Raw genomic sequence first — 23,692 nt, 5'->3', positions numbered from 1 at the left:
TGAGGCATTCTGGTCAGCCGGGTAAGAGTGCACAGTGTGTGTGTGATGCGTTCTGGTCAGCCAGGTCAGAGTGCTTGGTGTGTATGTGATGCATTCTGGTCAGCCAGATAATACTGCATTGCGTGTGTGTAACGCGTTCTGGACAGCCGGGTAAGAGAGCATGGCGCGTGTGTGACACATTCTGGTCAGCCAGATAATACTGCACAGCATGTGTGAGAGGCATTCTGGTCAGCCAGATAATACTGCACCACGTGTGTGTGGCATGTTCTGGTCACCCGGCCAAGATTACACAACATGTATGTGGCATGGTCTGGTCAGCCAGATAATACTGCACCATGTGTGTGTGATGTGTTCTGGACAGCCAGATAACACTCACGGTGTGTGTGTGACTTGTTCTGGTCAGCTGGGTAAGAGTGCACGGCGTGTATGTGGCGCATTCTGGTCAGCCGGGTAAGAGTGTATGTGATGCGTTTTGGTCAGCCAGGTAAGAGTGCACGGCGTTTGTGTGACTTGTTCTGGTCAGCCGGGTAACAGTGCACAGTGTGTATGTGATGAGTTCTCTTCACTCACTTGTTCCTGGTTTGCATCTGGATCTCGGCCCCTGGGAGCGGTGCTGTTGTGAACATAGGCAGACGCGCGTAAATGTGCTGTTGATCTTTTTATGTCTGAGGTTAATTGCATTCATCTACAGCGGCCAGAAACGACAGAGCTCCCTTGTACTGTTCACACTATGCGGTCGTGTATGGTGAAAATACTGTAGAAGGTCGTGGCCAGCCTATTTGTGTGGAGGCACACAAGATGCGGACCATGCGCTTCCTTGGAACCATCCTTTCCTTTGCCCTTGACAGCGGCCTGTGTTCAGTCTGCAAACAGTGGAGCTGTGACGGGCTTTGCAGGTGTCTGTGGCTCGAGTCCTGCTGTGTGCGATGAGATTCCACAGCATGGATTCGCCGCAGTGTGCCTGACCTCTCCCCTGTTGTAACCTCTGGCTTGTTTCTAGTCTGGGGCTGCGTTGCATAAAGCTGGTGTACATATCGGCTTGCGGGCTGTTGTGGGAGCGTCAGCTTCTTGCTCTGGGAGGAAGGCCCAGGTTTGCACTTGCTGCGTTGTATGGTATGTGCCTGTTTTATTTTGTGGGAAACTGCTGCGTCCTTTTCCAGAAGGAGTGCTCATTTCTAATAGAACAAGTGCAGTTGGTTTTTGTTGTTTCTCTTGGATTCTGTCACCTTGCTGGATCAGTTTGTTTTTAAACGGCATGCTCTAGATTTTCCGTGTACGCAGTCACACTCTCTGCCCATGAAGACAATTTTACTTTTTTCCAGTCTAAGTCTTTGTTCCCTGTCCTGGCTTCCTTTCACTGAGAACTCCCGGCACAAAGTTGGGAGGCAGTGCTGAGCTCCTTGTCCCTGTCTGTCCCCAGGATTCATGGGAAAGAGTTCATTCAGTCTTTCACTGTCCCTGACCATGGCAGCCTTAGGGGTTTGGAAATACTCTTAGAAATTTTTTTTTTTTTTTTTTTAAAGATTCCTTTTATTTGACAGAGAGAAATCACAAGTAGGCAGAGAGGCAGGCAGAGAGAGAGAGGGGAGGAAGCAGGCTCCCTGCAGAGCAGAGAGCCCTACATGGGGCTCGATCCCAGGACTCTGGGATCATGACCTGAGCCAAAGGTAGAAGCTTTAACCCACTGAGCCACCCAGGCGCCCCTGGAAATACACTTGATGCAGTTGCGAAAGTTCTCGATCCCTGTTTTCCTGTAGTTTTTATTATAATGGGTAGCTGTTGAAATTTGTCGAAACTTTTTCTGTTGCTGTTGGTCAGGTGTATTTTCTGTAGATTGTTAATGTTGTGGATTATATTTATCGATTTGTGGATATCGAACCAGTCTTGCATCCCTGGAACGAACCTCCCCTGGTCACGGAGTAACATTCTAAGGGTATATTGCCATATTTTATTTGCATTTACAGGTGACCCTTGAACATGAATTTGAACTGTGCTTGTCCATTTACATTTTTTTTTTTTTTGACATACAGTATAGTAACCTCAGTGTGCTTTCTCTTATAGTTTTTTAAGTAATAGTCCTTTTTGTTGCTTAATTTATTGTAAGAATACAGCATGGAATACATATAACATAGAAAATGTGTGTTCATCAACTCTTTATGTCAAGTTTTGGGGAAGTCAGAAGGTATACATGGGGTGTGTGTTGCAGGGGGAGGGTTGTGCCCCTGACCCCTGCATAGTCCAAGGGTCGCCTACATTTCGTTAAGGATTTCTGTAGCTGCCGTTTGGGGAGAGAACAGTCTGAGTTTGGTATCAGGGTAATAATAGGTTTGTAAGACGAGTCTGATTGTGTCCACTCTTGATTTCTAAAGGAGATTGTTTAGAATTGGTTTTCATTCTTTGACATTTGGTAGAGTTCTCAGATGACACCGTGGGAAGCCAAAGGTTTCATAGGGTGGAGGGGAAGTGGTGTTTTAATCATAGACCTGAGTTCCTTGGCAGTCCTAGAGCCATCCACGCTGCCTCTGTGATGGTGGAGGTGCTGGTCTTTCTCAGTCAGCTCCTTCCTTCGAGCTTGTCAGATCCATGTGCACAGACGAGCTCATGCTGTTCTGTATCATCCATCTGGTTTGGCTGCAAAACCCATTTCACTTCTGATACTGGAAATTGGTATCTTCTCTCTTTTCCATGTCAGTCTTATTAGAGGTTTTCAATGTTGGTGATCTTTTCAGAGAACTAGCTCATTGTTTCATTGATTTTTCTCTGTGATTTCTTTTTCTGGTTTCATTGATTTCTGCTGTCATCTTGACTGTTTCTTCTGCCTGCCTGCTTACTGTTTGTGATCTTGGCTCTTGAGGTGGGATCTTCGGTTATGGATCTGAGACCTCCCCTCACATGGAGGAATTTTAATATAAGTGTTTCCATGCAATGACCATCCCCCTGAGAACTACTTCAGCTGTATCCCACAGATTGTAATGATGTAACTTTACTTTCATTCATTTCAGTGACTTTTTTAAATTTCCCTGACCCTTCTTTTTTGACCCAAGCTTTGTTTTAAAATGCGCTGTTTAATTTCCAAGGGCTTGGAGATTCTCCCTTTATTTTCTATCCCTGATGTCTGGTTTGATTGCATTGTGATCCAGGAATGCGATTCCAGGATCTGGTGAGCGCAGCATGTCTGGCCAAGCCGTGTGTGTGGGTTGGGAACAGTGTAGGTGCTGTGGGTGGTGTGGACTGGAACACACAGGTTGTGTGCTTCTGCTCTTGCGTATTTTCTTTCGCTTGACAGAAGTCAAATTGAGGCCCCCATCAGTAATGGTCGATTCCTCTCTTCCTTCCAGTTCTGTCACTCTTTGTGTCCGTTTCTCAGCTCTCTGGTTTGGGACACACACAGTGAGGGTTGCTGTCCCTTCTTGGGGGACGACCCTTTTATTAGTATAAAATGTTCTGTCTTGTTTTCTTTGCTCTAAAGTTGGCCTTATCTGGCGTTTGACTACTCCTCCTCCCTTTGATCAATGGTTGTGTCATACATACCTTCCATCTTTTTACTTCCAACCTGCCTGTACCATTATGTTTGAAGTGAGTTTCTTTTCTTTTTAAAGATTTATTTATTTATTTGAAAGAGAGAGGGAGAGCACACGAATGGTGGGGGGCGGGGATAGAAAAAGAATCCCAACCACACTCCGCCCACATGTGCAGTCTCTCTCAAATAAATCAATCCTTAGGAAGAAGTAACTACATTAAAATATATATGGTCTAAATACATCTTTAAGTGAAACTTTGCACCACACATGGGGCTTGAACACACGACCCTGAGATAAGAGTCCCATGCTCTTAGAACTAAGCCAGTCAGGTACCCTTAAACACATCCATTAAATCACAGCGAGTGATTAGCAGAGTAGACTAAGAAACCTGACCTAACTCTGTTGTCTCAAAGAAACTCACTTCTGGGATGCCCCAGTGATGCAGTCGGTTAAGAAACAATTCTTGGTTTCGGCTCTGGTCGTGATCTTGGGATGGAGGGCTCCAAGCTTCCTTATCAAAGCTCTGAAGGGTCTTTGCTCCTGCAGGAAAAGGATCTTCCTTCCCTGGCCACTTCTGGGTTGCTCGTGCCCATCCTGTCTCCAGAGTCCCCAGTCCACATATGGTGTGTTTGCCACGATTTCTCTGGACGGCCTGTCTCCGGTTCCCTCCGCCTGGGTCTGCGGGGCTGTGTGTTTTAACATATACAGGAATTCTGGAGTTGGTTTCTCGTCCTGTCAATTCCAAGCACCCCCTCTGCCTGCAGGACTTGGCCGATAGGACTTCGGCTCTCCCGAGGCCCTTGCCCAGGCTCCTGACCCTCTGCTCACTTGTTCGCAGTCTGTTCTCTGCCCATCATTCAGATTGCACGTCAGGTTTCTCCGTCTCCTCCCCCCGTCCTTCTTGTTGCCGTCAGCAGTTGCTGAGCCCTCTGTTCTGCAGCTCTGCTCTTCCCACTTAACTCGGTATTCACGTCTTCTGTGTTCAGTCCGGTTCTTGGTACTTGGTGTAGGCTGATTTTCTACAGACACACGCACTCTTCCTAGGTCTCCTTGAAACCATCTGTCCAGCTGGGTTTTCCCTTCAGACACTGTTCCAGCAGAAGATAGGGTCAAGCTGCCTCAGGGTCCCCACTGGCACAGCCATGGTGGGGCTCCTGCATGGGACTAGGGCATTGAGGGGGGCATAGCCATGGGGGGTTTCCTGCATGGGGCGCGGGAGTGGGGGGAGAGCACTGCCATAGGAGGGGCTCCTGAGTGGGGCTAGGGCACGGGGTGGGGGGGGTGGCACAGCCACGGCTGGGGCTCCTGCGTGGGTCAGGCGTGCAGGGGGAGAGGGGCTTGGGAAGCTCACAGTGCCCCACTGAAGGCACAAGGCATGACTCCCATGTGCTCCCTGCTGGCATGAGCAGGGCTAGGGGCTCATTGCTGTAGTTCTTTGGTCCAAGGCCAAAAGCCCATCTTCTCTCCACCTTTCAGAGTCTTGAGTGTGGGTTTTAGGTATCAATGGCCTGGGATTTCTGTTCTGGAGGCAAGAGTTAGGGAAAATATATCTGTTCCATGTGTCAGAAGGACGCAGAAGTCTCTGAAAATCCATTCTCCTGATGAAACTTGGCAAGATTGAGAAATGGAAAGCCTGTGACACATTCCCGGTTACCTGAGATCTCCACGTGTTCTATAACGTTCTTCCAGACTCTTCTGTGTCCTTTGTTTCTGCCTAGCTAGGATGATACATGGGGTCAGTGTATACCACGGCTGCTGCCAACATGTGAGCACATGTCCCTGCAGTGCAGAATTCCCCAGGTCTTTGTGGCCGAGTCTGTGACCCCACCCACGTGGCCTCGGGGCTCAGTTTTGCATCAGTGAGGCCATGAGTGTCTCTGCCCACTGTGTTTCGTTCCTTCTTCCAGGCTTTGGTCCATTCTCGGGCACTGATCCAAGGGTCAAGGGAAGGAAACCCATAACTCTTGCCTTGCTGTGTAGTCTGTTGTTTTCTCCAGAACCTGCAGAGCCAGCAGGCACTGCTGTAAGACAGCTCTGATTTCCTTCGGTCTCACCAGCTGTGGCGCTTCCCATGTCTTGCTCCTCCGCAGGCCGTCGGGAGCAAGCCCCTTCCTGTGCTCTCCTGGGCTCAGTGCTGGCCTGCGCAGGGGCTGACAGGCGGAATGCAGGCGAGAAGGGGGCACTTCATGTGTCTGTGTGAGAACCCCAGGCAGGCAGGTAAGTCCGTGGCTGAAGGACTGTTTAGCCGGGGACCACGCAGTTGGTGATGGACACTAAGGTGACGTTTGATGTTGTCTGAGCCAACCAGAATGCTGTCCTTTCTGGGGGTTAAGGGCTGTTGGCCCTTCCAGGCAGGGGAGAGTCAAGGGGGCTCTTGATGAGGAAGAACAGTGCTGGCTTTAGGCAGAGACGGGGCAAGCAGAGCACATTGTCTGTTCTCATTCTTCAGTTTCCCTCAGCTGGAAAGTCTTGATTCCAAAGTGGCGTCCCCAAGTGGGGATGGCCCTTTGTGACCCCCTCTGAGACCAACACCTGGTTCTATGCTGCAAGCCCATGGCTTCCCCGCAGTCTGTCATCCGTTCTGTGGACTGTGTGCTGCCCCCACACTGGCCTCCTCTTCATGGCCGTTGAGACGCAGCTGCTCAGGCTCTGTGGACCTCCTTAGACAAGGCGTGTTTGTATGGAGACACTGAGTGGTTCATCCATGTCTGTGAGATTTGGAAGCCGGTTCCCAACTCCTGTTCAACCCTAGACATTTCTGAACTATTCTGTTTATTTTAACTTTTATTGTGGAATGGACTCCAAACTTGAGGAAGATTGCGAGAGTAGGACAAGAGACTTGCAAATGCCCTTCACTTTAGTTTCTGTGTTGTCTCCCTGCCCCCACCTTCCCGCCTAGGCTCATCTTTTCCCCAACCCTGCAGAGTGTCAGACGCATCTTTATCTCTCCGGCCACAGCATGCCCAGCTGCATACATGAGTGTGATATATGTATCACGTTCTGGAAGTTTCAGTTGAGATAATGAGCAACCAGGGTTATGCTTCTGGGTTTGCGTCTGATGTCCAGCATCCCCCCTGCGCCCCCGGTGAGCTTTCCTGGTCTGTAATGCCCACATTCCAACAGGTGGAGACTGGCCCTCCTCACTCAGCGGCAACTCTGCGCAGATGCAGGCCGCACACTGTGGCAAACCCACGGGCTGCGCTGTGTCCACCCCGGCACACATGCCCCACAGGGTCATGTGGCTCTCTCGCTGGAGTACAGGTCTCCGGGGGTTAACACCTTGTACAGGGAGAGTGTGTGTATATGATTGTTCCACAGAGAGCTGTTCTTTTATATTAGAATTGTTTATCATCTTCACCAGAATGATGGTGGAAAATGCTGTCTATATTTGTACTTCCTTAAATCTAATTTTGAGGAGCACCAGGGTGATAACCTCAGGGTCCTGAGTTCAAGCCCTGATTTTAAAAAACAAGCTGATTTGGGGCTATAATCTGCATATAGTGCAGCTGTTTCAGCATCTGGCTTGCAGAATGTTGGACAAGTGTGTGCATTGCTGTCCTGGTTGCCCCAGTCAGGATAGGGAGCATCTTTGCACCACCTTTGAGGCTCCCTGGTGCCCCTTTATGGTGGAGCCAGGCCCTCACGCCTGCGCCTCGCCTCTCTCCATTGCTACTGAACATGAGCTTCTCTCCTGGAACTGTACATGAACAGAATCCTATGGGATGTGGCCTAGGGGCGGCTCCTGTTACCAGCCCAGTGATCCAGTCATGACTCACGTGCGCGAGTCAGCGGTGAGGCCCTGTTCATTGCTGAGTAGCATCGCATGTGGTGACAGCCAGTCTGTCGTCCCCTGTCCATGGGGATTTCAGTCACTTCATTTTCAGCATTACAAAGGATCTTCTAGAACATTTGCATGTCTTCATGCAGAGACACGTTTTTATTTCTCTGGGAGTGAAGTTGTTGGAGGGTAAGTGTGTGATCGGTTCTACGAAAGATGGCTGTTTTCCCTGGACCACTTAGGCTCCCACCTAGTGAATGCACCTCTTCCCCACTTTTCATTTTCTTAGAAAAAGTATGTTTTTGGTCATTAAAATATTCATTATGGTTTTCCTTTGCATTTGACTCAACGAAGTGTATCTATCTTTTGTGAAGTGTCCCATAGCCTGTCTATGACGTGGTTCCTTGTCTTACAGTGTTGTTTTAAATAAGCTGCACACTCAGCATGAGGCTAACACTCAGGACCTGAGATCAGGACTCACCCTCTGTGACTGAGCCAGCTGTGTACCCATCTTACCATGTTTTAAGAACTTTGTATAAATCATATATTCTGGAGGACAGTAGTTTGTCCTGTACATGTACTGGAAGTTTGTGGTTTCCTTGTTTTAATGGTGTCTTTAGAGGGTCAGACATCTTTAATTTTCACAAGGTCAAGTTTATCACTTTGTTTTCTTTTGTCACTTAGCTTTTTATGTCCTAAGAAATCTTTGCCCCAAAATCATAAAGAATTTCTCCTGGAAGCTTTAGAGTTGTGGCTTAGTTACATTTTTAGGTCTTCGGTTCATTTCAGGTTATTTTTTTGTGTTTGGTATGAGGTGTAGAGTTATTTTTTTAATGTTGATATTTAGTTGTTAATCACCACTCACTGAAAAGATTTTCCTGGGGTGCCTGGGTGGCTCAGTGGGTTAAAGCCTCTGCCTTTGGCTCAGGTCATGATCTCGGGGTCCTGGGATCGAGCCCCACATTGGGCTCTCTGCTCAGTGGGGAGCCTACTTCCCTTCCTCTCTCTGCCTGCCCCTCTGCCTACTTGTGATCTCTGTCTGTCAAGCAAGTATATAAAATCTTGAAAAAAAAGTGCATCTGAATGTTTAAAAAAAAAAAAAAAAGATTTTTCCTTTAGTGGCCTTGATACCTTCATCAAAAATCAGTTGTCTGGGAGCGCCTGGGTGGCTCAGTCAGTTAAGTGGCTGCCTTCGGCTCAGGTCATGATCCCGGAGTCCTGGGATCGAGCCCCACATCGGGCTCCCTGCTCTGTGGAGAGCCTGCTTCTCCCTCTACCTCTGCCTGCTACTTTGCCTACTTGTACTTCTATCTCTGTGTCAAATAAATAAAACCTTTAAAAAATTTTCTTCTGATATTAAAAAAGAAAAAAAAAATCAGTTGCGCACGTACATCTGGATATCCTGGCCGTGCCGTGGTTTATCCGTGCTCTGATTCTTTACACAAAACCACCGTAACTTCATGGAAGGTTTGCATCTGGGTAGTGTGAGTCCTCCTGTTTGATTCCTTATTTTCAGAATTCTTTCCACTGGTCTGAATGCTTGCTTGTCCACATTCATTTCAGAATTAGTACATCAGTTTCTATAAAACTGCCCCCTGGGGTTTTTGTGTGGGATCGCCTAGAATCTGTAGGTCATGGTGGGGTGAGCTGACGTCTTAATGGTCTAGAAATATGTTCAACCCTTCCGTGTTCAGGCAACATGCAGAGTAGAGTTTGTATGCGTTTTCCTTAAGAAGTCCATGGTTTTGATTTTGTAAGTGGTCTAGCCTTTTTTTTTTTTTTTTAAATTTCATCTTCTAGTTATTGCTCATACACAGTGATATAGAAATACAGATGATTATTGTATATTGGCCTGCTGTCCAGAAACCTTGTTAATTTTACCTATCAGGATAAAACCTTTCCAGAATATTCCAGACCATGTCCTGTGATTGGGTGGTGGGAGTTTTGGCCTCTCCAGTGAGGCAGTGGTTCAAGGGTTTGAGAGGAGATACAGGTTTATTGAATCCAGGGCCAGGGAGTGGCGGGCCGGACGGCAGAGCCGAGACCATGTGCCAGGAGGGTGAGGGGTGGTTCAGGAGGAAGGTGGGATGGTGAGGAGGTTTGGGAACATAAGGAATGCTCCCTTGTTTGTGCTCAGTGGTAAGTAGCCCGTTGGCCCACTCTGGCCTGTGGCTGTTCTGAGGTGGGCTGCCCGATGGCCCTGCTTGCAGCCAACCCAGTGGCTACCATGGGCCCTTCTGTCTTACTTAGCGTTCCTGAAGTAGCCTCTGCATGCCCCCCGACAGATAGATAAGGACAGATCCTTGGCATTGGTTGGAGGCCTCAGTAGCTGCTTCCTCCTGAATGGGGGCAGGGAGTGGGGGGCGTCTGTCTAGCAGGAGTTCATTTATAGACCAGAGTGTGGTTTGAGGTTAGGAAGCTGGCGGGCCATTGGAGTGATATTACTTGGTGGTCAGGGCCATGGGATTTAGGGGAAGGGACCCTTCCAGTGGCATGGGCTGGAATCCCTGTTCAGCAGTCCTTCCCATACAGAATTGTTGGATTCAAGATGAGACCAGTTAACAAAGATTAAAGAGGGGACCAAAATGAGGAGCATGAGTATTGAGGGCAGAAGTGCTAAGAAGAGAAGAAGTGGGGAGAGCCGTAACTGGTTTCCAGGAAAAGCAGGCAGGTGATTGAAGGTGAAACAAAGGGACAAGGGCCATGGAAGAAGGAGCAAGGCAGCTGGGAACAGCAACCTGAGGACAGCGTCCCAGCCGGCTCCTAACACAGGCAGATTGACCCTGGTCTAGTTTCTGTGCACACTGGGAAACAGAGACTCGGGGGACGGAGCAGGAGAGCCAGGGAAAGCGGTCCTGACCCATCCCCCCGCCAGGGGCTCGCAGCCCACCTGTTTGCCCTGGCATCTTCAGACCACCCCATAGAGCCGCCCTGGTTGAAGAACAGTGGCTCTGCTGCTGCAGAGCTGGTGGGGAAAGGGAGGGAGGGAGGGTTCCCTCTGAAGGGTGGGAGGGGACACCCATCATCCTTGTGGGCAGGGGCCATATGGCGGGTTCACCCCGGGCTTTGGGTCCTCACCCAAGAATCACCCAGACAGGAGGTCATCAGTGTACCAGGGAGAGTACCTAGAGATCCCTGGGAAATCAGGGGAGAGTCCTAGGGCCAAGGTCCTCCAAAAGTGGGGCATCCCAATTGGATGTGGGATGACTGGATTGGGTAGAGGGGACCCCGGCTGGCATAGGGGGGGTCCCAGCTGGTACAGTTGTCCCTGGCAGGTAGAGGTGACCCCAGCTGGTGTAGGGCAATCCTGGCAGGTAGAGGGGGACCCCAGAGGGCGGAGGCCAGCAGGAGGTGGTGAGGGGACAGAAGTTCTCTGGGTATAACTACAGGGGCTGTGGCTTCTGCCAGCAGTTTCCAGCACATGCTGAATGGTCAGGATTGCAGACAGATCTCCTCACCTGTCTTCCAGTCTTCATCAGATGGTTTCATAGGCATGTTTTCATGCACGAGTCAAGGTGAACTTTTTCTCATACACTTCAAAGTATTTACTTTCTTGACTCCCTCTGTAACGGATATGGAAGGCTCTCTAGACAGGTGCTCTGTATATTCTCAGCCCCTCTTCTCGTTCATTCATGGTGGACCTGTGTACCCATTTGTCATTTGTCTCATTCATGCTGTGTCATTACTGAGCATACTTCTAAGTTTTATGTGTCTGCCCATTATTCTTTACATGGTCTTTATTTTTACTCCCTGGAAGCCATTTTTTGCCCTTCTGGTACTTTAAGGTTTTTAGGGGTTTTTTTGTGTGTTTTTGTTTTTGTTTTAATTTTTAAATTTGTTTTCAGCAACCTATACACTCAACATGGGCTCAGTCTCACTGCCCCAGATGAGAGTCATAGGCTCCATCAACTGAGCCAACCAGGTACCCCTAGGGTTTTTATTTTTATATTAGTTTGGTCAAGGAACAGGATCTAGTTTTATTTCCAGTCAACCAACTATATCAAATACGTTAGATAAAAATTATCTTTTCCGGGGCACCTGGGTGGCTCAATCATTAAGTGTCGCCTTCAGCTCAGGTCATGACCTCAGGGTCCTGGGATCGAACCCCACAATGGGTTCTCTGCTCAGCGGGGGGCCTGCTTCCCCCTCTCTCTCTGCCTACTTGTGATCTGTCTTTGTCAAATAAATAAATAAAATCTTTTTTAAAAAATTAAATAAAATTAAAATAATACTATGCTTTCTTTTGTAAGAGTGAAGTATATCCACAATTATAAAGCAGACAAACACAGGTTGGCCACTAAACCGAGAGGAGAGGTTGGTGGAGAGCAGGGTGGGCCCCCACGAGGACAGCTACTCACCTGGTTATTGGAACCATGATAGTATTGCCGCCCAGTGCTGGCAAGATGGTGGGGAGACAAGACATAGGTGCGCAGTCTGGAGCAAGAACCATGCGGGGGTATTTAATATAGGGGAAGATACATGTCAACAGGGTCCAGCACTCCTCTGCTGCGTGTCCCTAGAGTCCCTTGCCCATGGACAGGGGAGGCCCATGAGAGAACTCCCTGAACCATTGCTGTAGCAGCAAACTGTTGGGGGGCACCCAACGCTACTGACAGAAGAAGGGGTGAATCAGCGGCGTTCTGAAATCACACCTTTGGGTAAGTGCGTGGACTAGACACACGTGCATGGAAATACAGCTGAGTGGGAGTGCAAGCGAAAGCCAAGTTCAGCATTGAAGTGTGCAGAACGGTGCTGTGGTGTGATTTAAGGCTGGGTTCACATCTGGTGGCTGTCATGAGGTAGGCACGGACCATGTAGCTCTAGGCCCACACTGTGTCCTCCCTCCACCAGCCCTAGGGGTGGGGCTTGGAGCCACAGCTGCGCAGAGGAGACCACAGGCCCCTGTGGGGCCCACCGACCTGAAGCAAAGGCTATCAGTATTTGTAGTTTTTACACCTCTGTGCTGGGGACCTGCATATTTTGTCTCTTTGATCGTAGAGGATGCATGCTCAGGGCCCCGTCAGACACGAGGGAAAAGCATGCAAAGGAAACTTCATGTGGTTCCACACGGTGGGTGTTCCACACACATTTTTGTGTTTGACACATTCCTTCCTGCGCCTCTGAATCTCCTGGAAACAGTGGGCGTGCTTGTGACATCTTCCCAGAGGTCCACAAACATGCGTTTCCACTCAGTGTGCATGAGGTCCTGTTTCCCAAATTCTCGAGGACACAGGGGAGCATGATACTTATAATCCTTTTCAATCAGCTGCTCCCTGGGGTGGGGGAGGGAACCTGAAACAAAACCAAGTAAGCGCAAAACTGGGACTGTTTCCACTTGAACCCCTGATGGTAGATGTGTTTAGCATGTTTAGCATAGATGGTAGATGTGTTTAGCATGTTTAGCATAGATGGTAGTTTAGCAAGGTTTCTGGGGTCCCCATTAGAAAGTTAACACAGCGGTTCCCCATCCTAACTGCTTGTTACAGGCACCTCTGCAACTCTTAATTTTTTTTTCCTTAAAAAGGAAGACCCATAATTCACACAACACAAGATGAGGTTACTGAACCCTGGGCAGTTTGGGGGTGTTGTGGAGTGGTCTGTCTGCTGTGGCTCTGTGGACATGGTGGCTGGGTCACTGTTTGCTGCGTGGGGCTGTCCGAGGCTCGGCAGTCGATGCCAGGGCAGCCCACCCCACGGTGATGGGAGGCAGTCCCTCTGGGCTGGTGCAGACCACCCCACTGGGCCAGAGTCACCTCGCTTAAAGAATCACGCTGGTAGATGTTGAGTTGATACATGCCTGCAGTTCCTCGGTGGTCAGGGGAACGAGAATCTGGCACCATATATGAATGGGGGTAACTTGGTACATCTGCCTGAGTGGCTCTGTACCCCTCATGTTTGCTGCCTCAATCTCTTGTCTCCAGATTCAGTTTTAAGAATTAAGAAGTGTGTATGTGGGATGCCTGGGGTCTCGGTCAGTTAAGCGTCTGCCTTCAGCTCAGGTCATGATCCCAGGATCCTGGGATCAAGCCCCACATTGGGCTCCCTGCTCTGCTTCTCCCTCTTCCACTCCCCCTGCTTGTTTTCCTATTCTGTCTGTCTCTGTGTGTCAAATAAATAAAATCTTAAAAAAAAAAAAAAAGGAAGTGTGTATGTGAGGGAATAATAAGAGGCATGTTACATGGATATGCCATCAGATTTTAGATTAAAATCAATTTTGACACATTCCTGGGGTCCATGACTCAAAAGTGTCAGAAATGTCTCCTTGCAGTAGTAACCTGCGGTCCCTGTAGCAGTTGCTGGCGTCCCAGATGGTGAGACTCCTCCCTGTGGGGACAGGCTGGACAGCCCTCTGCACAGGAGCTTTTCATGCACCAGCAGACTGTGGAGGGTCCCTTCTGTGTGCAGACAGGCCCTCCTGCTTCCTCACGGGTGTGTGCTGTGCCCGGCAGCTTGCCCCATTCAGAGGCCGTGTTCAGTATGCTGCTATTACCCAGTATCACTAATGCTGCCATGAAAAGTCCCGCATGCAGAATGAACTCTGGAAGTGGGATGTCAACATGGGTACTGGGGTTGGGCGTCCCGCGTCTGCCCACCTGACAGTTGCGGGTATCATGCACCGAGTTGGAGGTCTGTCCCTGTGCACCCCCAGCCACTCTGTGAGGCACCTGCCTGACGAGAGGGGCGGGAGAAGGATGCCAGCTGGAGCAAGGGAGGGGTGGCGCCGGGCAGCCTCCCAGCTCACTTGTCTTGCTGGAGGCTCTGCCCTTCGCCCCGCAAGCCTGCCTGAGCTTGACCCAGGATTGAGGTATCGCCGTTCTGCGGTTTCAGAACCGGGTGTCCCCCTTCAAGGATATGATCTTCTGCTTCTCGCAAGAGGACTGGTCCCTTCTAGACCCTGCACAGACTGGCTTCTACGGAGAGTTCATCATTGGGGAGGACTGTGGAGTCTCCTTGCCTCCAAGTAAGGCTTCCTTGCCTCTGTCCTGAAATCAGAGAACTGCGGGGCCAGTCTCTGCTTCAGTGTTCACCCCTGAACCCTCAGGCCTACTGACTGCACATACATCAGGCCTAGCTGGCTGGTTTGCATACTAAGCCAAATATAACATGCTTTCCATGCGCCTGGTTTTCTGTGTGTGTAGGCTATGGCTCGTTTTGCTTCTGTTTCCCTGATGGTCCTGAAGGAGACCCCCCTAACCACAGCTCCTCCCTTCAAATTCTCCTCCTGTCCCCTCCCTGTTTCCTCTCAGTAGCCCTTCCTGGCCCCCCTGGGGGCTGTGACGGGGTGTGCATGTCTCTGGCTCTCCTTTCTGGACCTGTGTGGGGTCCGCCCTCCACCCTCCCTGGCTTCCTGTGAGAACACATGGCTGATGGGTGTGTGTCCTCCCCTTCGTGAACAGATGACCCAGGCACCCAGCTGGATCTCTCCCAGGGAGAGGAGAATGAACCCCGGGTCCCTGAGTTGCAGGACCTCCAAGGAAAGGATGTGACCCAGGTCTCATACTTGGGTGAGTAATTGTTCCAGAACTGGGTAGAAGGTTGCCACCGGCCAGAGGCAGGCCTGTTCCCACCACCATCTCTCTGCAGCTCGGTGTTACTCCTACACCTTGTCTGGCCTCCTTCCTGACTCTTGCCAGAAAGCACGTTGCCATTCCCCTCAGCCAGAGGTGAGAGTATGACAGGAATCCCCTGTGCTGCAAGTAGGGCCTGGCTTATGCTAACTAGGTGGCCCATCCACAGGTGAGCTTAGATCCTCTCCAGAAGTCAGGTTGGGGAGGAGGAGTGGATGCTCACTCAGACTGTCTGGCTCCCAGCCACACGGGGAGGAGCTGGGGCTTGGCCATGGTGTTTTTTCACATCCTCCTCCACACCGTGTCCATCGAGCTCATGTCTGTAGCCTCTGTGTCCTGGAAATGTCTGCTCCTTCATGGGAATGGGCTCTGTGCGGTATCAACAGCAACCCCCATCCCCTTGGAACCTTAAAGCTGGCATGGAGCAGACCAGGTTTGCGCCCCATGCCCGCCTGGAACAAGCATGCACATGCCCTGGCTAACTCTGCACGCTGCATATATGCAGCATCTGTGTGAGGTGGGGAACCTTGTAGACACCCAGCACAGAAAGTGGGAGTGAGCGCTGGGAGTTCTGTTGAGTTCAGCACCCAGGTTCGGGGGGTGACCTGTCTTGTCTACAACACTTGACTGAACCCAGGGCTATTCTCCAACCAATTTCTCCAGACTTCCCAAGCCTCCAGCCATTCCAGATAGAAGAGAGACGAAAAAGGGATGAGCTACAGGTGCCAGAGTTCCAGACCTGCCAGCAGATGACACTCACTCAGAACACCTGCCCAGGTACTGGGTTGGGGAGGCTGCACACCTGTGTGTGCGGTGTGTGTGTGTGTGTGTGTGTGTGTGTGTGTGTATGCGTGCTGCTCGGGGGAGGGCGTCCCTAGGTCTCTAAGATCCCTGCTGACGGCTCCTGTGGACTATATGCTATAGCGCTATTCTCCCAGTCTGGGACCCTCCCCTCCTTGCCTTCCCTCTGCAGGTGAGAGCCAGGGCTCCGCCAGCGGACAAGGGTTCTGTGTGCTGAGGGTGGTCATGGCTTGAGGAGTACCCAGGACAGGCCTTGGCATCCTTGCTGGCTTCTGAGTGCCTTCAGCACCTCTTTAGAAGGTAGATGATAACCAGCCTGGGTTGTTCTCAGCTCCACCTCCTCCTCCCCAGGCCCTGTGGGGGATTTGGCTCTGAATGGGCAAGACACTGAGTGTGGCTGTCTGAGAACAAGGAGGGATGCTAGGTTTCCAAGCGCGTTGGTCGCCCATGGCCTCTGAGCAGGGGAGGGGCTTGGTCCCCCGCCGTTCGCATGCAGGGTGCTCCAGGCCTGGTCGCTGTAATGCGTCACTGGACTCTCTCTTCATGCTCAGGGTGCTGTCTCTGTGCATTGCCTACATAATACTCTGCAGTCCTGGTGTTGGCTTGTGTTCCTCTCCTCTCCCACGGGGTGAGCTCTGCTTGGACCCAAGCCTTACGGAAGCATGTAGTCTGTGCGAGGTGCTGTGTGTGCACCCTGTGTGCTGATGACACTTCCCAAGAGGTCTGCCGAGACAGCAGACATTTCCCTCCTCCCGGTCCTGGAATGGGGTCAGGGCCAGCCTCGGAGGTGCTGGCAGGCTCTGTGGATGATGAGGACACGCTCTGCCATGGAATGCCTGCCCTCCCCCTGTGTGCTCACGTGGCCTTTCACTACGCCTGCTGTTGGAGACAGAAGTTGATGCTCTCCCATCTCTTCCTTTCCTTATAAGTGCTCATCCCAGCACAAGGCTCCCACCCTCAAGACTGCTTCTAGGCCCAGCTACCTCTCAAAGGCCCCAGTGCCTGATGCCCTCACACTGGGGCTTAGGGCCTCCTGGCTCTTGTCTGTACCTCACTGAGCCATTGCATGTCCTCTCTGGGAATATCCTAGAAACTCAGTTATGGGCCTGGATCTGTTCCTAGAAACTCTCAGTTATGGGCCTGGATCTGTTGCCTCTTAGGTATTTGCACACAATTTCTCCCCATTTTATAAAACTTTATATGTCAGCCCATAACTTCTTCCCTACATTTATTTTTTTTTTTTTTAAGATCTTATTTATTTATGTGAGGGGGCACAAGCAGGAGGAGAAGCAGGCTCTACGATGAGCAGGGAGCCTGATGCAGGACTCGATCCGGGACTCTGGGATCATAATCTGAGCTGAAGGCAGATGCTTAACCGACTGAGCCACCCAGGCATCCCTTTCTACATTTAAAAAATGTGAATTTTTCATATCTCCTTTCAGGTTTTGTGTCTTATAAGAAAGCCTCCCATTTTTTTAAACTTTTATTTATTTATTTGACAGAGACAGAACACAAGCAAGGGGAGTGTGAGAGGCAGAAGCAGGCTTCCTGCTGAGCAGGGAGCCTGATGAGGGGCTCGATCCCAGAACCCTGGGATCATGACCTGAGCCAAAGGCAGACGCTTAATGGCTGAGCCACCCAAGCGCCCCAAAAGCCTCCCCATTCTAACATGACAAGAATGTATATCTTATAACGCCTGGATTTCTATTTGTTTATTTTCTCATCTGTCTCTCTGACCCTGCCGTGACTCAGCCCTCCATCTCAGGGAGCGAGCGGTGCGTTTGCAGACCATGAGTGCCCTTCCCAAGGCAAGAGCTGTGCTCCCAGCACACCCCATGGTCTGGTATTTCCCACCTGCAGCTAGCTAAGCACAGGCTACATTTCTGTTCTCCTGAAACCCTGGGCAACTTTGTCTCTCCGAGATAACAGTCTTGGCTGCCAGGTGGTTTCTGTTGAGGATTAACTAATGGACGAAAGAGCTCTCAGACCAGTAATTTCTCCCGTCTTTCCTCCTGTAATCCTGTGCGCCCCCACACATACACCCTGAGTTACTTCTCAGTGCTGAGCCCTGAGCTCCTGTCCCTCTTCCCCTGGTATTTGGGCACTCCTCTGAGTCTTAGCTTTTCTGGAGTTCTTCACGTTGTTGTGTTGAAAACATGTGACGGCATTATTGTTGATTTATTCCTCCCTCTGTAGAAGCTCTGCATTTGTTTCTGTTTACTCTGATTGGAGTGGATGTGACCCCATATGCATTATGTTAGTCTCCTAGGGCTGCATACCAAAGAACCACAGACGGGGAGGCTCAGGCAGCACTGATTTTCTCAGAAATCTGGGGGCTCAAAGCATAGGCTGAAGGGGGCAGCACAGTTACCTTCCCCTGAGGCTTCCCTTGGCCTGCGGATAGAGGTCTCCTCCCTGCATCTACACATGGCCCATCTCTGGATGTCTATGCCGTGATCTTTTGAAGGACACCTGCTAGAGTAGGACCTGCCCTGATGACCTCATTCTAACTTCTTTACCCCTTGAAATGCCTTATTTCCAAATAGTGTCGTATTCGAGGTACTGGGCTTAGGACTTCAATATACAGATTTTTAAGGGGATGCATTTCGGTTCATTGCATTCTGCCTTCAGGTGCCCCAAAATTCCTGTCCTCTTCATATGTAGCAGATAATCACCCTCTCCAAACATCCCTTAGTCTATTCTACATCCGTCCTACATCCATCTCACCTAAATATCCTGTAGATCAGGTGTAGGTGAAACCCAGGCATGTTCCTCTCTAGCTGTGAACCTGTGCAACCAGACATCATGTTATGTACCTCCCAAAATGCATTTGTGGGACAGGCATAGAATGGACCTTTTCATTTCAAAAGGGAGAAATTGTCAGTGCCTGGGTGGCTCAGTTGGTTAAGCATCTGCCTTCAGCTCTTGGGGTCCTGGGATCGAGCCTCGTGTCGGCCTCCTTGCTCAGCGGGGAGCCTGCTTCTCTCTCTCCCACTCCCCCTGCTCATGCTCTCTGTCAAATAAAATCTTGAAAAGGGAGAAATTAGGAAGAAGAAAGGCTGATGGCCCCCAGGCAAAGGTTGGAATTCCATGAGAAGGTACAGTTTACAGGTAGCAGTGGGCTCAGGGCTCTGTCGCTGTCGGGCTCAGGGAAGCAGTTGGAGTCCTGTCTCCCGAAGGACAGCCTTGGCGGCCAGTCTTCCTTGGGCATGAAGGATAAGTAGCTCTCTGGCCTATTGTGTAGAATGCCAGATGTCTGAACCCCAAGGTTCATCCATCTCTTGCTCTTTAGTCTAGGCTGGCAATGTTTCTACTCAGACACAAGTCTCAGAACCAGTGTTGGGCCCTTGCAGTCCCCAGGAACTCAGGCCATGCAACAGGAGAGTCCTTTACAGATCTTTCCTGGATTATTTCATCTCTGTTGCCTGTCTGGATCTGTGGCTCACATCCATAATCCCTTTACCTGGTGGTTCCCCAGCCCCTCCGTGTTCTCTCCAAAACATGCTTTGTCATCTTCAGTATGGAAGAAACTGGGAATTTTCCAGATATTCTCGTCTTTTCCCACCCCCTAGCCTCATATCAAGCTGAACCCCGTGACCTTTGTCTTCTGAGGAACAGATGCGCCCATGGCTCTGCTGTTGCCTGCTGTCTCCTGCTTTCTGGCTTCTCGGTCTCCCTGCCCTGCTTCTGTCTCTCTGGCTTCACCTGCCCTCAGGTGCCCTAACCTCACAGAACTCTCCTTGTTCCAGAGATTACATCCAGAACACCCGAGTGGTTGCTGTGTGTGGGCTGCGGGCTGGGACCTCATGCCAGGCACTCCACTGCCCGCCCACTTCTTCTAAATCACAGATTTGGGATTCAGTGAGTCTGCTTCAGACTAGGTTATAAACTCCAGAACCACTACTTATCCCCACGGTGGCTGCTGGTGGGGCATCAGAAGTGACATAGTTGACCTGGGTGGTAGGAACGGTCAGATAGTCATGATATCATTAGCATAGCGAGGCTAACTCTGTCCTCAACCCTGAGGCCGGAGTGTGTCACCCCAGTTGGCTTGTGTGTATAATTTGGCAAAGAATAGGTCATTGGGTGGTGTCCAGGAGCCAGTGGGGCTATTGGTGTCAGAAGTTTTGCAGAGACTCTGAAGGATTTCAGTGCTCAGCCCCTTAGTAGCTGGCAGCTTCCTGCCACTCCCTTTATAGGATATAGGGTCTTTCTCTCTACCATGGTCTTTAAGGTGCCCGATTTCTGGTTAAGTAGGGCAGTGCTAACTGATGTGCATGGCCACGACTTGACTGACACTGATAGAAACAAGTCGTTAGGGCTTGAAGAGTCTTAGTGCCTAGAGAGGAAAAATAAAGATTGGGATTGGGGTCCTAGTGGGAAAGAATCAAGTGGAGCCTTCCGGGTTGGTGTTTCTAGGTGTGGGGATGTGACTGATGCAGCACCCTGACCCTCCCTGTGGCTTTCCCATAGCTGGAGGTGACGCGCTGACCCCTGAGAATGGCCTAGATGAGGAGGTGACCATCGAGATCGTCCTGTCCAGCTCTGGGGACGAGGACTCCCAGCACGGCCCCTACTGTGCAGATGAACCACGGAGCCCCACAGAAAAGCCACGCAGTCTCCCCGCCTCCCACCGGAGTGGCACTGAGGCCGGGGATGAGGTGCAGACTTCGACCTCCAAGAAGTCCTACATTTGCCCGAACTGTGGGAAGATCTTCCGCTGGAGGGTCAACTTCATCCGGCACCTGCGGAGCCGCAGAGAGCAGGAGAAGCCACACGAGTGCTCAGTGTGCGGGGAGCTGTTCAGTGACAGTGAGGACCTGGACGGGCACCTGGAGAGCCATGAGGCCCAGAAACCTCACCGCTGCGGCGCCTGCGGAAAGAGCTTCCGCCTCAACTCACACCTGCTGTCGCACAGGCGCATCCACCTGCAGACCCGGGGACTGGAGCCGACGCAGAAGCGAGAGGCAGCTGCTGCGGGAGCGGGGCCCGGCGCGCTGCTGGCCGAGGGCCCGCCCAAGCTCAGCTGCCAGTGCCGCGAGTGCGGGAAGGCGTTCCAGAGGCCCGAGCACCTGGCGCGCCACCACAGCAGCGCGCATGTGAAGGACAAGGCACGGCCCTTCCAGTGCCGCTACTGTGTCAAAAGCTTCTCGCAGAACTGCGACCTCCTCCGCCACCAGCGTCTGCACATGAAGCGCCGCTCCAAGCAGGCTCTGAACTCCTACTGAGGAGGCCTGCCGGACTGGCAGCATGTCCCCTCCCCCTTCCTGGGACAGGGCTCCTTCCCCAGGCAGGGCGGCCTCCCATCCAGTTCCCTTTCCTGATCCTGTCTCCCTCCTCCCACCCCAGGGCAGGGTGAGGCTCTCCATTCGGACTGGTCCCACACCCCGCCCACCACGCACCTCCCCCAGGACAGAGTCACACCTTCCTGCCCTTTGCTCTCAGGTAGAAACGAGATAGTGGCCGAATGAGCATTTGTTCTGTCTCTGCTGTGCCAAAAAGCAGGGAGGGCTTGTCTCCACCAGTTTTGACTTTTCCATCTTTCCAGGTCTTAGAGAACCCAGCACTGCTTTCCAAGTGGGGAAGGACCTGGGGTCTCCTCCACTATGGTGACCCCACAGGGGTCTATCCCTTGCCAACCAGTCTTCAATACACTCTTCATAAGTACCTATTGCACATCCTCCCTTCCCCCATCCTGCAGTCTGGGAGTAACTGTACTTCTGTGTGCCAACAAGAAGCTTCCCGTGTGGGGGTGGGCTCGGAGGAAGGCTGGGAGGCAGGTGTCCTCTGGTGCCTGTGGGCAGCAGGCCAAGCACTCCAAGCCATGTCCAATCCTCAGAAGTCAGTCCCTATCACCATCTGGCCCATAGGAGCAGTCCACAGTCATCACGAGGCTTGGAGGGCGAAAAAGTCCCACCCTTTTATTTGTCATGGTGTCTGTTATTAGGGAATGTGAGTTCATTGAAGGCAAAGCCCACATTTTTACATTGTTGCACACTCTCCCCAAAATGTTTCTCTGTACCCTGGGAGGCCCTTGATAAAGGGTTGTGGGGTGGGAGCATGGTTATCGTTTGAAGAGCACTAAGGCACCCCATCCCACCCCACCGCATCTAGGAATGGGGTGCTCACCTGCCAGTCCCCCAGGTGGGCAGGGGACAGGATGTTCCATGAGCATTAACTCAGCCTGCCAGTCGTATCTGTAACAGTGGGATGGCTTAGACACATCTTCTGAGTTCTGGAGGAAGGAGTCCAAGATGGAGGTGTGAGCAGGCTTGGTTTTTTGAGAAGGAGGGTCTGTGTCACATGTCTCCTCTAGCAGGTAGTGGCTAGCAGTGGTTGACACTCCGTGACTTGTTGGAAGCATCACCCCATCCATGCTTTATCTTCACATGGTGTTCTGTGTATGTCTGTCTCCACACTTACCTTGTAAGGACACCAACCTAAGTCCTGCCCTTCTTAACTGATTATATCTGCCAGGTCTTTATTTCCAGTGTCACACCGATGTACCAGGGTTAGGACTTAAACCTGCACGTTGTGTAGTTGGACACACAGTTCAGCCTACAACACCAGATAGACCTGCAGTGCTGCTGCTGTTCCAGTTCATGGAAGAATCAGTACAAATGAGCTTGCTTTCCCATCCATCAGAAGCAGGATTCAGACTCAACCTTCTGTTTCCAGGGTGGGTATCCAATGCACAAGAACCTTTGAAGTCTGCAGCCCGTGATTGTGGACTGGGAGCAACCACTGGTAGTGGAAACTTGAGCAGTGATCACTGGGCTCACTGTTGTGGACAAATGCAGTGTCCCTTAGTGTCCCGATGACAGGGAAATGTGGGGGCTGATGAGTCGCTGTGGCCAGTTGTAAAAGTCAGTAGCAACCAGGTAGGGGTTTTGTATAGTTTGTATGTCCGGGCCCCTCTGCTGCCATTGCACCATGTCAGATGACCCCTTCATGACCACATGGAGATGCTACTCCCCCAAACCAGTGTAAGGGTTACCAGGTCCTATAGTTGAACTCTGTGCCTGCGCAGATGTACCTACCCACCCAGGGACAGTAAATGCAATAAAACCATTTGGTCATACCTTCAACAAAAAATAAACCGTTGGGCTCTTTGTTTCTAAATAGTTTGCCTCTTATGTTGATCTGCCAGGAAGAGGGGGAAAATAACCCCCCAAATCTTTAAGGCTAGAAGAGAGGAAAATTCCAAATAGAAATCGGACTCCACACATTTGTCCTTATCCCATCCACCTGAGCTCTCGCATTGGTGGTGAGTGTATTAACCCACCCATTTAAGAAACTTGTCTAGAAGAGGCATTGCTCAACTCAACTTGTGTATTTTATGGGTAAAATTGGGTCCTAAATAGAAAACAAATGGAACGTAACAGGCTGTGCATTTCTTTGAGTGTCCATCAAGTATTGTGAGGCCTTCTTGCATTCAGTTACCCAAAACTGACCAAGGTGCCTAAGGAACCTGGGAGTTGACATTGTCCCTGGAAACTGCCCAGGCTGGTGTAGCTCAGATGCCAGGTTCATGCCATGCAGAAGCCAGAGCTTCCTACACTGGGGAAAACAGGAGAGCTGGCCCATCTGGTTCCTCCTTCCTCTGTGGGAGCTGGGCAGGCAGGTGAGATGTCTACCTTGCCATGAGGTTCAGAGACCACACATCTGAGAAGCATCTGCCCTCCCTGTTCCTCTCATCCCTTGGTACTGTTCCCACAAACGTAACAGGTGCATAATAAAAATTTTCTGGATTAATATTTGTGTTAGACTTACATTATTTAAAAAAACAAAAAAGTAGAAGCACAGTCTGGTCAGTCGGAGAGCGTAGGTGTGCGAGGATATTGAAAATGGCCGTTCTGCATGATATCGCCTTGCGAAATTTAAGTCTCAGATAGTTTCAGTCATCTGATCTAGAGGAGAGAGGAAGGAAAGGTTTCCCAATACCAGGTGTAAGTTACACACCTGGTTACACCATAGCCATTTAAGTCAAAACTGGCTAGGGTTTGGTGTATCCTATGTCTCCT

General features: G+C 50.8%; 1 protein-coding gene across 2 annotated transcripts in view; it reads left to right on the top strand.

Moving 5' to 3' along the window:
* ZNF496 (zinc finger protein 496) overlaps positions 1–23,423 on the top strand; it is a 30,173-nt gene extending 6,750 nt beyond the window's left edge. For both annotated transcript variants that reach the window (XM_032335160.1, XM_032335159.1), the window contains exons 6-9: positions 14,128–14,260; positions 14,697–14,804; positions 15,531–15,644; positions 20,142–23,423. In XM_032335160.1, the coding sequence (XP_032191051.1) occupies positions 14,128–14,260; positions 14,697–14,804; positions 15,531–15,644; positions 20,142–20,896 (1,110 nt within the window). In that variant the 3' untranslated portion in view covers positions 20,897–23,423. The remainder of the gene's footprint in view (positions 1–14,127; positions 14,261–14,696; positions 14,805–15,530; positions 15,645–20,141) is intronic.
* Positions 23,424–23,692: the final 269 nt, after the last annotated feature.

This window comes from Mustela erminea, chromosome 3 (assembly GCF_009829155.1).
Source record: "Mustela erminea isolate mMusErm1 chromosome 3, mMusErm1.Pri, whole genome shotgun sequence".
NCBI lineage: Eukaryota > Metazoa > Chordata > Mammalia > Carnivora > Mustelidae > Mustela > Mustela erminea.
Note: the sequence above shows the minus strand (reverse complement) of the source record. Positions and strands in the feature narration are given on the sequence as shown.